General features: G+C 37.7%; 2 protein-coding genes across 3 annotated transcripts; one reads left to right on the top strand and one right to left on the bottom strand.

Annotated features, from left to right (window-relative positions):
• On the top strand, nucleotides 1-3,503 carry LOC122655453 (60S acidic ribosomal protein P2-like). 2 transcript variants are annotated; one of them, XM_043849653.1, is made up of 4 exons: nucleotides 1-47; nucleotides 126-235; nucleotides 2,422-2,657; nucleotides 3,199-3,503. In XM_043849653.1, exons 2-4 carry the CDS (start codon nucleotides 148-150, stop codon nucleotides 3,223-3,225), a joined length of 351 nt encoding a protein of 116 aa, XP_043705588.1. In that variant the 5' UTR covers nucleotides 1-47; nucleotides 126-147; the 3' UTR covers nucleotides 3,226-3,503. The 2 variants fall into 2 exon arrangements, with proteins under 2 accessions (XP_043705588.1, XP_043705592.1); XM_043849657.1 differs by having other exon boundaries at nucleotides 26-47; nucleotides 126-187.
• Nucleotides 3,504-5,548: 2,045 nt separating this feature from the next.
• LOC122655445 (monodehydroascorbate reductase) lies at nucleotides 5,549-12,410 on the bottom strand. Its single transcript, XM_043849643.1, has 10 exons — nucleotides 12,299-12,410; nucleotides 11,683-11,754; nucleotides 10,838-10,889; nucleotides 9,774-9,854; nucleotides 9,512-9,630; nucleotides 9,124-9,343; nucleotides 7,699-7,817; nucleotides 7,486-7,611; nucleotides 6,238-6,378; nucleotides 5,549-5,994 (listed from the first exon to the last, which is right to left on the bottom strand). Exons 1-10 carry the CDS (start codon nucleotides 12,347-12,349, stop codon nucleotides 5,671-5,673), a joined length of 1,305 nt encoding a protein of 434 aa, XP_043705578.1. The 5' UTR covers nucleotides 12,350-12,410; the 3' UTR covers nucleotides 5,549-5,670.
• Between the last annotated feature and the right edge of the window lie 2,042 nt (nucleotides 12,411-14,452).

The raw sequence follows: 14,452 nt of genomic DNA, 5'->3' as shown, positions 1-14,452 counted from the left end.
CCCAACTTCCGCTTGGTTACAAGTCGAGTTTTGATCTAATCTCTACATATCTAGAGCCTGCGAGTAATCTCTCTCTCTCTCTCTCACCCTATCTATCATTTTGTTAACGAAATTTGATATTAACTGTTTTCTGAATTTTGTGCAGAGATGAAGGTTATCGCTGCGTACTTGCTCGCTGTTCTTGGCGGTAATACCAGCCCATCTGCCGACGATTTAAAGTACATCCTCGGATCAGGTTTCATTTAGATTTTACTTTTTCCTCATTGTTGGTGGTTCTGTTCGTGTCTTGTGGTATTTCCGGAGTAAATTTGTATTATTGACATTATTATTTGTTCTTTCCCCCCCCCCCTTAATGCTGTATACCGTGAATGAACTAGGATACATGAACATGTCAGTGTCTCTAGCATGCGGTATTGCACTGATGTACACTGTCGATGAACTTGAATACATGAAAATTGTCAGTGTCTTAGCATGCAACACGGCCCAATTAATTATTATGTTTTTTTTTTTCCTTAAAAAAAAAGTATATTATATACTTGTTTTCATATTTATCTGTCACTGTGTACAACATTTGAATATGGATTTTTTTTTTGGGGGGGGGGGGGTTGGTTGTTAGAAGGATTATAGGAGCTTCATTTAGCTACTGCTTCCCTTCTATGTTTTCACGTACACTCCAAAGTCCAAACCTTGACCCTGACTCAGGGCCTGAAAAATCCAACCCTGACCCGTCCTTAGGGTTTGGGTCCGGTTGACCCTTATTGGCCCTAACATTGAATAACCTTAGGCAAGAGGAGTACTGATATGGGCCTTCGGAATTGGCTAAGCCACCAGATTAGTGGGTTGATTAGAACATCTCTAACTCAAATAAAGGATTTATCAATTATAAATGAAAAAAATATTGACACTCAAACATCTGCTAAAAATCTCTACGCACCTCATGCCCACCCTTGGGACTAGAAATACATATAGAACATCATAATTCATAGGCTTTGAGATATCATATTAGAATTCAACAGGAATTATTGAAATTGAAATTAAAAGCCACTGGACAGTGGGCACCCATGATGTAGTTCCTTGTCCATCTCAGCCTTCAGCATTATGCATGGCACGGGTGGAAGATGCAATATGACTTTCTGGTCCAACTCTTTCGGGGAAGCGGGAATGGAGATGCATGGGCTAGTCTAGGCTAAGGAGAAACAGAAGACATGGCTGGGCTGGGCTCAGTCTAAGGCCTCAACTCTGGCTTGGCCTGGCCTGGCCTTGACAGGGCCAGAAATTCTTGACCCTAACCCACCCTCAGGGCCAAGATATCTCAGCCCAGGCCTTGTTCGGGCTCAGGGCGGGTTTAGGCTGATAGGGCCAAACTGGCACCCCTATGCAATAGTATATTATATGTAGATATCCCAATGGGATCTTACCTCTTCCCTATTTTAACAACCTCGGGACTCTTTCGTAATATGATTTTACAGTGATAGAGATAAGGGAGATATTATAGAGTTATAGTGATACGAGATGAGAGAAGAAAGGTTGATTTGATCAAGGATTGAAAGAGAGATTAATAAGAATATGAATTCTTATTCATAAATTATGTTCAATTATAAAAAGGGGAAGAGACTTGATCTACTATTCATTCCCAGCTCCTTCTCCTCACTTATTGTTATGTCTCTCTCTCTCTCCCTCTCGTCCAATCACACTCTTTCATTTATTGCTAAGAGGAGAGAGGTAATCATTTATGTGAACTATATTTAGAGTTCATACATTTATTGCTAAGAGGAGAGAAGTTGTCATTAATGAGGGAACTTGTTGGCATAGAGAAGAGCCATTTGAATAGTTTTAATTTAACTAGCTAATCTATTTAGTGCATGAAGGGCTAGAATGTTGTCTGACAATTTGTAATACATTCAAGTGTTTCGGGATGAGTTTATGCAAGAGACAGTTAGCAAATACATTTTAGGTATAATTCATCCAGGAAATGGTGCACCACTTCAATGGTCTTGATTGACTAATCTCTGGTGTGTGCAGTTTACCTTTATATACTGTATTGTGAATCACCTAAGTATTTCGTAGTTTTAATCTTAGGAAAACGGTAAAACTGATTTAAATAAAAAGTCAAATTTCATTTAATCAAACACTAGTTAAATTTCCTTCTGCTTCCAATAATTCCATTAGGGGTCTAAGAAGCATGATCGAGTGAATCATAATTTGTGGACCTCTTTCGGTTCCATAATGTTAAATCTGTTCTCATGTTTTCAATTTACAACGATTTAATATTGAGTTGTTTAAATCTTGAAATTGTTTTCCAACTAGAATATAAGCTGCTTTCTGACACTGGTCATGGAAATTGAATATTGCATTCTTTTTTCAGTGAACAACATGTATTGAGGCTCATTTAACAATGGAAACTATTACTTGGATTTGCAGTTGGGGCTGATCTTGAAGATGATAGGATCGAGCTACTGCTATCTGAAGTGAGGGGTAAGGACATTACAAAGCTGATTGCATCTGGAAGGGAGAAGCTGGCATCCGTGCCTGCTGGTGGTGGTGGTGCAGCCATTGCAGTGGCTGCAAGTGCTGGGGGTAGCGGTGGTGGTGCAGCACCTGCAGTGGGTGAACCAAAGAAAGAAGAGAAGGTGGAAGAGAAAGAGGAGTCAGATGAGGTAATCTTTCGTTATAGCCCTGTTTGTTTTGTTTTAAAATTTTCCATGCAAAAGATATTTTACATGAAAATTTTCCTATTGTTTCATTTTTTGTATTTTACGTTAAATTAAGCTCTAGAAATAAATTTTTACAGGAAAATTTTCATTTTCCACCTTTTTACAAGAGAACAAACTTAGCTTATGTGAACTACATTCTGAACCTGAATTATATGCACCATTTTACCCCCAAAAAAAGAATTATATGCACCATTACTGCTGAGAGGACTATTCGAACTTCACAGTTCTGGGTGTTGATTCATTGTAACTCGTTAGATTGAGCTTGAATAAATGGTGACCATGATATTTTAACTTATTCCCTTGTGATTCTTTTAAATATAATTCCACATCCCTTCATTAGATTTTGAACCTGTATTACTAAAACATTTACCTGCTTTTACCTTTTACTTCTTCATGTTGGTATGTTAATCAAGGTTATGGGTTTTGTAGTCATTCTTTTCATAATGTTTTAATTTGCATTTTTTTTTGGGTTTAATTGTTGCAGGACATGGGCTTTAGTCTTTTTGACTGAGGGATTCAGATGCTGATCTGTGTAGGGAGCCTTTGCTTCCCATGTTCAAGCTCTCATCCTAAATTTTTGGTCTGTTTAGTGAACATTTTTGGTAGAAGTTAAATTATTTTTTCTTCTTTCCCCTATTAGGTAGGAAGAGATGTAAGGGAGAGGAAAATGTTGCATGATATATTGAGTAATGTCGATTTACCTTTAGTTTTATGCACATAAGATATTGTTAGGGTCTTTCCTTTGCCAATGATATAATTCTCATCATAGAACTGGGACTTATTTGTGTCATGTCAATGTCATTCTTACCTGAAGATGTGTGAGCAGAAGGCCTTGGAGTTCTTTTAACGTGTGACTGGCACTCTGCAGTGTTTTTAGTTGATGACTTCTAAGTTTGGCAATTGTGTATTCTATGTGGTCAAATCTTTTATGATAAACGGTTGCTTAACCATCGTCACTTTAGCAACACCAGCCAAATCTATTTCATTTACAAAAGTAGAGCCAAATGTTGAATCTGATAGGTGTATGATAGGTCATTCTCTATGCAAACTGAGATGGGTTGATTTGATTTTGTTCCTAACTAGTCTCCCGACAATTTTGTTGAATGGGGAATGGAACTCCATGCTCCACCTTTTCTCCAACAAGAGGACTTCATCAGGGAAATCCTCCCTCTCTGTAATACTTCATTAATCATTATGTGTTTGGAGGTTCTGGCGAACAATTCAATTATTGGAAATCAAAATAGTGATCTTCATAGTATCTGGATTGCTCGGGTGTGCAGGGAATTTACTTTTCATTAGATCACTCAAGTGAAGCAGTACTTAATATTGCAATTATGACTTTTTTGGTACGTTTCAAACCAACACCAAAGAGAGTTTTCAGGACTATAGTTGACTACTCAATCGAGTTAGGCCCTTTCGAAGTCTAAGACATACCTAAACACCTATCAGGTGGCACAGACGGAGGATTGAACTGAATGATCAACCTAACAGAGTTGGTTGTCTAAATTTTAAATTAGATAGAACACTTACTTGGCTAAATGGGCTTGGCCTTTAACTCAGACCACTTGCAATGCTAGAGGAATGTTGTTCCTCTGTAAATTACATTCTGTGTACATCTGACGAGGGCTTTCACGATCACAATATTCATTGTACTTCTATGGAAATGGTGTGGAAGATATCGAGGTTGATAATAGAAAATTCACTTGAATCTCTTCAAGAATTGCTTATTGGGCAGATAGCTCTGGCTAATGGAATTCGAAAGTCCAGGCTTTCTTATTATCTTTTATGGCTTTATAGGCCTCATCATCAACCAAGGACCCCCCCTTTCTTTTTTACTCTTTATAACCAACTGCCCTTTGTCATCAAACCTATAAGGCATTTCAGGAGTTCAACCAGATATAGCAACAGTTACAGTTGAATAGTAGGCCCCCTCCTCCCCCCCTCCCGCCCCCCCCCAAACTGGCACCAGTGTGGAGTATGGAATTCATCAGTAGTGTTTTCTTTGTGATTAAAGAGTAGGATGGAGCTGCTTCAATATTGAAGCCAGGTGACCCATCTAGACCATGTGTGACTATATTGAAGCCAGATGATCCATCCATATGTGACTATGCCAACCTGTTTCACTTCTACTTTTGTTGAAACTTCTCTAATCTCTATTGTTGTCACCCCTACTGGCCAACGTGATTGAGTCTCCTACCCACATATATCCAGATATTATTTAAAATTTAGACTTCATAAAAATTTAAAACTAAAATGTTTAGTGGCAGTTAATATAATTAATTAAATAAAAATTTACTGTAATTAATTAACTCAATGAAGAAACCAAGGAGCCTATTTGGAATAAAGACGCAAAACAGTGAAGTCACTGTGACTAAAACAGATATATTTCTCAGCCCGGAAAAATCACTTATACTGGATAGAAAACTATGCAAGTATCTGTCATCTTATATACTGTTGGAATCTTTTCCTTTCTAGAACCTAAATCCAACTTCCTCTATCCATGTTCGATGGAAATCCAAATCTCCCCCTACGATTGAGGAGTCTCTCTATAAAACCCTTTGGAAGTAATAAATCCCATAGCTGGCATTGCGTTGTCTTATTTTAAATTTATTAGGCACCAAATTACAAAATTTAAACTCCAACCATCCAAATGTAGAAGACAGACTAGGATCAAAGGGAGGAGATGTATAGTACTGGGAGTCTAGAACACGTACTAACAATCGCAGTGTATACTGTTAAGGTAGGAATAGTGAGAAAAAGAAACAGTGATTCAGTGCCTACTCATTAGAGTCCCAGCAGGAAAATATTGGACATTCTGAACACTATACATGAACTAACAAAACCAAACATATCTATCAGCTACTACAACCATAGCATATATGAATAGCAAGGGTAAAGCCTGGGTGATACAACAGGAAGTTATTCCGTTTTATTCCCTTTGTAGAAAGGTGGACTCTCAAATCTTAGATGCAAATGTTAGACCATCCTTGGCTAGTTCATCCAGGTTTTGAACTGGAGGTTGGAGCTTCGCAACTTTGGCAATGGCCTTGTTTTCATCTGGTGTTCCACCCTCCAAGAATGCACCAACAACCTTACCATCCTTAATCCAATATGATCCAAACTTTGGCTTGGGCGATGCTGGATCACTGTCACCAAACATCACAGTATCTCCTACATTGTCTCCATAGAACTGCCACGATAGATCAAAGGAGCGGGAGTAGAAGTATGGAAGGTAGTCATACACATCAATTGACTTCCCTTCCTCGCTTGCCTTGATAGCCTGTATGGGAAATGCAAAATGGTTTATTCTGGATCCAATAATATGTACTGATTAAAATACCCCAAGATGATAATAAGAATGAAGCATTTGCTCACAAAGATGAATTACTGTTACGGGATTACAAGCACTGGTCGTTGCCTACTTGTAATGGAATACTTAAAACTCAACTGTGCTTGCTCAAAATGCAAAATAAGGCCATCAAGTGGATTCATATAAAGAACACAGCAGCAGAGAAGAAAATACCTTGACAGCCTGCTCTGCTGACTTTCTGGCATGATCAACGTGCTCTACCCTCCTTATATCATTGTACAACTTCATAGGGAAGGTAGCCACATCACCAATTGCAAAGACGTCTGCGACACTGGTTTTGAAGAACCCATCGGTCTGCAATCAAACAAACAATCTCATAAACAGGAAATTTTGCAAACGCTCAACGAATGTGGAAACTAACCACCAATCTACTTTCCTAATCAATCAACTCCCCTCTCCCAAGGTTTATAGCATGGCAGGCAGAGAGAGAGAGAGAGAGAGAGTTGTTTATCAATTGATTGCAAGCCAAAAAGAGGTTAAGCTGGACAACATTTATGTAAGATATGGAAAGTACATATCACACATGAGACTTGGAAAGTAAGTACATATCACACATGAACATGTCATTCAAAAATTAAGAAACCTATTTCTCTTAAGCAACAGGAATAGGGAAAAGTAAAATAAAGAATTCTCTATTCAGGATTAGATTGATGTTTACCAAGAATATTACGGGAAAATAGGCTTAGTTCAATATTGAAGCATTACACGTGAAGTGCAGAATGTTCCAATATAAGTGAACTTTAACAAGCAGACGTCCAGTATAATAAAATGTTGCTTGCTAATAATATAGTTTTGATTGATGAGAGTAGAGCAGTGGCAACGATTGAAATAGGTCAGATAAACAAATATACCCAGCACAATCTTAATAAGGACAAAAAGGTAGAAAGAAGAGGTAGTTAAGGATAACAACAAACATATTCCACAGGGAGTCAGTTTTTCTGTTGTCAATGTCCACTAATCAATTAAGGAGGGTGAAAAGTTGCACATGAATAAGAGTAGGGTGGGTAAAGCCAAGAGGTGCTTTTGGAAAGCTGTTTAAATGATGTATAGATAAAGGGTGCAAAAAAAATTTAAGATTCAGGAAACTTTAAGGGTCAAATCATTGTTTGAGGAAAGTGAACTAAGCGGTAGGCGTAGGACTGGTGCAGACTCAGAAATGAATTATCAAGACCTCCCTTATAAGATGGATAGCCTGGATCTGCCACATTGGTCAGAAAATATTCTTCAGTAGTTAGTTACAAAGCCAACACAGCATAACAGAATACATTTTTCATATGTAAAAAAAATTCAAATAGTAAGACCTGAAAAAAATCATGTCTGAGACCACATGGAAGAAATTCCCTACTACATAATTAGAATTAAAAGGCAGAGCAGGTTTAAAACGAACTGGGAACCACAAACCTTAATTCCACCTTTCTCTTCCTCAACCTGTCCTTTGAACAATGTGGTAAGTGGTCTTCCCCCAACACCAACAACAACAATGTCAGCATCCAGTGTCCTCCCATCCTTCAGTTTGACAGCCTTCACCTAAACACAGAGGCAGTTTGACAATAAGAAACCCAGTCGGACTAATGTGCATTACATTTATTATCACATGGCTGAATGAGAACTTGCCTCCCCATTTGCATTTGTGTCAAACCCAACTGCAACTGTTCCCTTAATAATGTTGACACCTTTCTTGGCATAATAACTCTCATAGAAAGCGGCTATAGCAGCAGTGAAGAGCCGAGGCACTGCAAGAATATATTAAATGAAATAAGTTATCAATTCTAAGAGCCCTTTCATGGACCACAAAAAAGCATGCAGAAGTATTTCTAATGCCGATAAATCACATAAGTGGGTTTATTTTATTAGAAATAAGCCTTGGGATGGGTTATGTATGCGTGTTGGGCCTTTGATCCCATGTGTTTTCTTTGTAGTGGACCACTTTAATGGGCCTATAATATGAGAAGAGGCTAGACATACAGGATTAGTTAGGTTATGTTAGTTAAGGATTGGGTTAGGCCTTTTTGAGTCAATTTTTTTATTATTTCAGTTTCCTAGTCAGTTTATGTTACTTTGTTAGTTAAGGATTAGGTTAGGCCTTTCCTTTTTATTGTTTGAGTCTGCTATTAGGTCTTCTATATAAGTTCTTAAGGGGATCCAGCATTGTCCACAAATTTTAATTAATGAAAAGCTGTCTTTGCTGCCTATCGTGGTGTGCTCTCCCTTGTGTTTGATCAAGGTTTCAGTTGGTGTTTGATCCATACAAACACCTTGTGGCGGGAAGCCCGGGTGCACTTTTCTTTCCCTTAATTCTTATTCTTCTTCTTCTCCATTAAAGCAAGTGTTCTTAAATTTCCCGCAATTTCTAATCTGATTAGGAATTCATATGCAAGGGTTTCTTGACACGAATGTCAATTGACGGAATCTAGCCATTGGATCCGCCTCAAATTTTATGCAGTTCTTCTAGAACCTAAGGAAAAACTCAACTAGAATTTCTCTCAGATCAGACCAGTCGATCTGGATATATTTACAATCTTCCTATACTGCACTTTATCTCTTATCTACTGTAATGTGCATCATTATTCTGCATTGATTTCTGATTTCACTAATCTGTTAATGCTGAAATTTATGATCTATAATCAGAATTGATTGCTCGATATATCTGTCCCTTTGAGTTATATACTGATATGTGAAATTACTGTTATACCCCTCTCCTGGTGTAACTAGGATAGACTTATATTTTCAAATGCAGCCATTGGATTGAATTGTGAATTTCATAAACTGTTTTATTCCCTTACTCCTGAACTCTACCCGAGTTTCAGTTTCATCTGAGCAGCTGATTTTGAGTTATAATAATTCTCTCTAATCTGGTTTATGTTCTCTGGAAATTAGATGATTTGGTACTGTTTTTCTTATTCAATTACAGTATCACATCAATTTTGCTTTCAGCTTCAGAGGCAAACTGCAGATAATTTTCCAATTTCCACACTAGTCTCAATCCAAATCAAAGAATAATATAAGTCCATAAGAGAAGTTAAAATGGCTGTCACTTACTGCACCATGGTTCAGGATAGACCATTGTAACATCAAAATTGTTGATCCTCATTACAGCACTAAGCTCTAGACCAATGTATCCTCCTCCAACAATTACAGCCTTTCCATCCTTCTTTGCCTTAATGGCTTCTATAAGCTTGTCAGCTTCATCGATTTCTCTCAAATAGAAGATGTTCTTGGCATCAGCTCCTTGAACACCAAAATCAGACAATCTAATGACCTACAAAAGAGAAAGCAAGAAACAAATTGCATGGAGGGAAAGGGAATAAAATTTAACAGAAAAATAAAGCCTGGTTGCTAGTGAGAACTATTTGTTTTCATAAAACATACAGCTTGAATAACCAACAGAGGAAATATAATCACGAATCATCAGAAAATTGATACGTACTGTAGAACCAGTTGCAACTATCAAAACGTCATACTTAAAGGTTGCTCCAGCTGCACTAGTAAGAGTCTTGGAAGCTATATCTGCTTTCACTATTTCAGTGCTAAGGATCAACTCTATGCCTGCTCAAGTGGTCATAACAGAAACACATAAATCATGAATCTGTACTACAAAAACTCTTTTGAATATTCATGCAAATAATCATATATCATCCCAAGGCTAACATATAACATTTGAAAAAATATTGTAGGAAAGCAAGCATCACCTTTCTCAGTATACCACTCAGGAAGTAGTCTCTCACCCCCACTCCCAACACAGACATGAAATCCTGGGAGTCTTGCAGCTCCTGTCATTGATTTCATTGTAAGCAAAAAATATTGGAGAATTGGATATGTAATTCAGGGGAAAACTACAGCAAAAATTAGTTAACCATATCTGAAATGGAAGACACATCAATCTTGTTTCAAAATCACCAGTGCATAAATGTAAAACTATGGATAGAACAAGAAGAGATTTAGAATGTGGGGAAAAAAACAACAAACCATATTATAGGCTATGTTGGGTTGCAAGAAAAGGTAAGGGAAGGGAAATTAGTTTAGAAAAGGAAAAAAAAAAGTTTTGTAATCATGATTGTGTAACCTACCCAAAACTCATACTATACTTGGTAATTATATTTTTCAGATGTAATGTTTATTTTACTTCTCAAATAAAAGGATGCAAAGTAAAGTAAAATTTAATAACCATAACTAGAATATTTTGGAGTTGAAACACAATCATGTGAGGTAATAATTACAAAAGTTTTCACTTCAGTATTGATTTGATTTCACTTCCCTTTATTTCCCTTGAAACCAAACAGCCATAATAACTTTCACAGAATACATCACATTGATAAGGCAAAAGGTCCTTCACATGGCCCACCTAGGAGGGGCTATCCATGCTCCACCTACTTTTGCCATGGGGCAAGGTGCTGCCGAATTCATTCATACAACCACCATGTATTGGCATGTTCCTTTCTATTTTTGGCTCTCCATTTATTTTCAAGACTTCCATATTCAAACTTTTTTCAAAAGAATTTCAGAGCTTTATTTAGCCACGTGGGCAACTCCATCTTGGATAAAACTTGAGATGTAAGTTGGGTACCCTGGGTCTACCTGCTCACAAAATTTGGGCTCATCCATATGGCCGATATTAGGGTATCTAGGAAGGCTTCCCTAGGTGGACCATGCATGAAACCCAAACCCAATAGATCATTATGATGATGCCAAATTTTACAAAACGTAAACCCTAACAATCACTAACGTTGGTCAAGTCTAATAATGTATGGCTTACCCTCGGGGAAAAGGTATGCCTTGCTAAGTGCTGGACGTTCATAGGGAGCCACCTGAAAAGGGGAAAAATATGTCATTGTGGGAAAAAAAAACAGAAACTTGTTGCCCTCATAGTGTTCAGCGCATTCAAATTTGAAAATAAGAATACAGCCACTGTACATAATAAGGATCAAAAGAAGTATAAGTGGCAGCAAGTAGCATCATAAACAATATATCTTTAGTTGTGGAATTTGTTATTATTATTACTTATTAGTGCTTTCGAAAGGTAGTTACAGGTAATATGTTGTAAATAAGCTACAACATAAGAATTACTTGGCAATTTATAATGCATGAATTCTTGAATCCTAGACCCCTTTTAGCCCTTTTTTGTTCTTTCTAGATATGCAGCCATATTCAAACTGATAAAACATGTATCCAAAAGGCAAATATAGGGACAGCGGCCAAGGAGCAAAACTAAAAGCATCCACCAGGTAAACTTGTCCAGTGTATGTTTTCAGAGAAGAGAGATCATCAAACCAAGTGAACTTCTTTTCCAATCTCCATGTGTTAAATCATATCCCTTTTACTCTTCCCCCTGTTTTAGAAAGCTTCCTCAAGTATTTGAAAACAGTTATTGCCAGCCTACAAACCCTCAGGCTATAGCTGTTGCAATTTCTCTTTTAGCAACAATATCTCTTCATCACATTCTAACCTTAATCAACTAGTCATCACTGAACTGTATTTCTGTAATCAGATGTTTTCATCAAGGAATAATCAAAATCAATATTATACAAATTAGCTACAATCTAGAAGTAATTCAAAGATTTTGTACGGTGTTTTCGCAGTGGGAGGGGGTTGAAAACGTACTGCTTCTTTGGAAATAACTGCCAGCTCTCCTGGCTTAATGCCTTGTTTAGCAAACTCCCTAGCAGCATATCCCTGCGAAAGAAAAGACAAAACGAGTCACAAATTTACAGGAAAATAAGAAATATTTTCAACACTGGAAACTATTACTTCATTATGCGGACAGGTAGTGTTCCTACGCCCTAACAACGTATCACTCACTGCTCTATAACCTGAGCTAACTTCAATATCGATAGATCGCAAGATCATTAGACAGGGGAGAAAAAGTATCCAAACAAGTTATACAATATAGGAGCTCTCAAACCAAAGACGCCTATTTAAATATGCTAATAAGACAAATTTAAGATCCACTTAAAGAATAGAAAAAGAAACTCCAAAAAATTGGCCAAATTACAGATCATGGAATAGCAGTTCTGAAGAAAAAACAGATGAAATTCATCAAAACTAAAACTAATAACACCAAAATATGAAACTAGAAGCGCATTTTTTAACTACTTGCCACGAAATGGAAATTCTGAAGAGAAATGATTAACAAAGTATCAACAGAACAAGGAAACAAAAAGGCACTATTCGAAGGAGAAATCCTATCGGTATGCAAAGAATGAAGATTGGCACTTACAGCCGCAACACCACCGCCTACGATCGCATACTTGAAATGCTTCTCTGCCATGGATCTATCAGAGTAAGATCAATCAAGACAAAGAAGAAACAGAGAGCGAGAGGAAAAAAAAGAGCTTCAAGTGTCACGAGATGAGTTGCTCTTGCCCTGTTGGTGGTTAGTTATGGTTTTAACTCTGTTTACACGAAGGGAACGAAGGATTGATCCATATTTATCGGGGAGAGAGCCAGAGCAGCCCGCCTCAAGACTGTTTTACCGTGGATTACATTGTACCGATGACACGTGGCAATATGATGACCGTCCATATCGATGACTGTGAAATTGCCACGACACTGTTGCTATCCAATGAACGTCTAGAATATCTCACTACTCTGGTCGGGCCGGTCGAGCTATTTGAGTTCTGGTGTGAACACGCTTGATTCCTTCCACTATAGCCATCGCGGGCCGCCACAACTGTTGGACAAAAAATGGATTGTTCTGGAAACTTCCTAAAAATACCCTCCGTTGAAATTGAAATTCCCTTCAAATATTAAATTAGATAGAAAGAGAGCGAGAGTATAGAGGGTCTTCGCGTAAAATATGCTTTGACTGAGAAATATAATCGTCTAAGAACGGGATTTAAGAATGCTGACGTCAACTATTACGGGATAAGGTAATGTTCCCCTGTGAAAGATCTTACGGTGGACTGTAAACCCAATGGGATTGGACAATTGGACTGTAACCAATTATATTAATCCAGCTGGTAGATGGGCACGATCCACGATGGATTACAGAGATCCTAGTGACTACCGGGAAGTGATAACTAGAAAAAACTTTTATCAAAAAAACAGATAACTGGAAAAAACCTCAGACCGTTATTTCTATTTTAAAATAGCAATTATTAATTACTTTCTTGGCTATTTATGTATAGTTGGTCAGGGAATGGGTTGTTATTTAAAAAAAAAAAAGGCGACTGGGGTGTCAATCGATTCAGTTGAATATAGAATATAAACTAAATCCAATTAAAACAATATTACCCAAAAAAAAAAAAAAAACCAATTAAAACAATAATTTTTTGGGGGAAAAAAGAGGCTACTAGCTGTGTGACCAGACACAAGAAGTGCAAAATGATTGTCCTACCCCTGTGAAATGACAAATCCCATCCCTTTTGGATGCCTGCATGCGTGCATAATTTCATTGACCGTGTTGGTGCAAAGGTCATGCAACTTGGCAATGACTCCATCCCTATTTTTTATAGTGTATGAGGTAAGGGTGTCAATCGATCGAGCATGGTCAGTCTCAGCCGGTCCTAATCAGGCTTAATTTAGCCCTACACTGGGAATGTTCGTTTAGCTAAATGGGCCGGGCTTGAATGGGTTTAATCGGTCTTGGACTATAGTCGGGTTATTAAAATCAGGGCATAACCAGGATATTGGTCTTTAACTCTAGATAGTCATTTAAACGGATTCTAAATGGTGTAGGCCTAAAATTGGTGTAATTGGTCTTTAAAGTGGGCTGGAGCCTGCCTGGCGGGGAAAATAAAAAATAGCTGCCCATAAATTTCCATTTCACACATTTGTGGGTTTTAAATAGGGATGTAAATGGATAACCGAAATCCGAATCCGAATTCGCATCCGTATTCGTTTAGGGGCATCCGTATTCGTTTAGAGATATCCGGAAAATAATCCGAATACTCCGATTAAAATCCGTCCGAAAAAAAATCCGAATACTTAATAATAAAAAATTAAGTAAATAATGATTTTTAGGGTTTTTGAAGATTAAACAAGTTCTAGAATATGATGAAAAGAGAATCATGATCTAAGAGATATGGATTGAGAGAGAATTGTATCCGCTAGGGGGAGGAAGGTCCGGGTTACACAAGGCAGATATGTAAACGGATGGTCGAAAATCCGAATCCGATCCGCATCCGAATCCGTTTAGAGGTATCCGTATTCGGCCAGGGAATATCCGGCTCCGATCACATCTGATCCGTATCCGATCCGAATCCGATCCGTTTACATCCCTAGTTTTAAACGGGCTCTCCATTCCCTCACCACTCACCGTTGAATAATCATATAGATCTGTGAATCTAAATTTTGTATTTCTGGTTGGGTGGTTTGGTAGGACGTCAATAGTCATCAGTCATCATACTTAAGCAAATATATATATAAAGGA

Source organism: Telopea speciosissima, chromosome 1 (genome assembly GCF_018873765.1).
Source record: "Telopea speciosissima isolate NSW1024214 ecotype Mountain lineage chromosome 1, Tspe_v1, whole genome shotgun sequence".
Taxonomy (NCBI): Eukaryota; Viridiplantae; Streptophyta; class Magnoliopsida; order Proteales; family Proteaceae; genus Telopea; species Telopea speciosissima.
The sequence above is the reverse complement of the archived record's forward strand: the minus strand, read 5'-3'. Positions and strand labels throughout refer to the sequence as shown.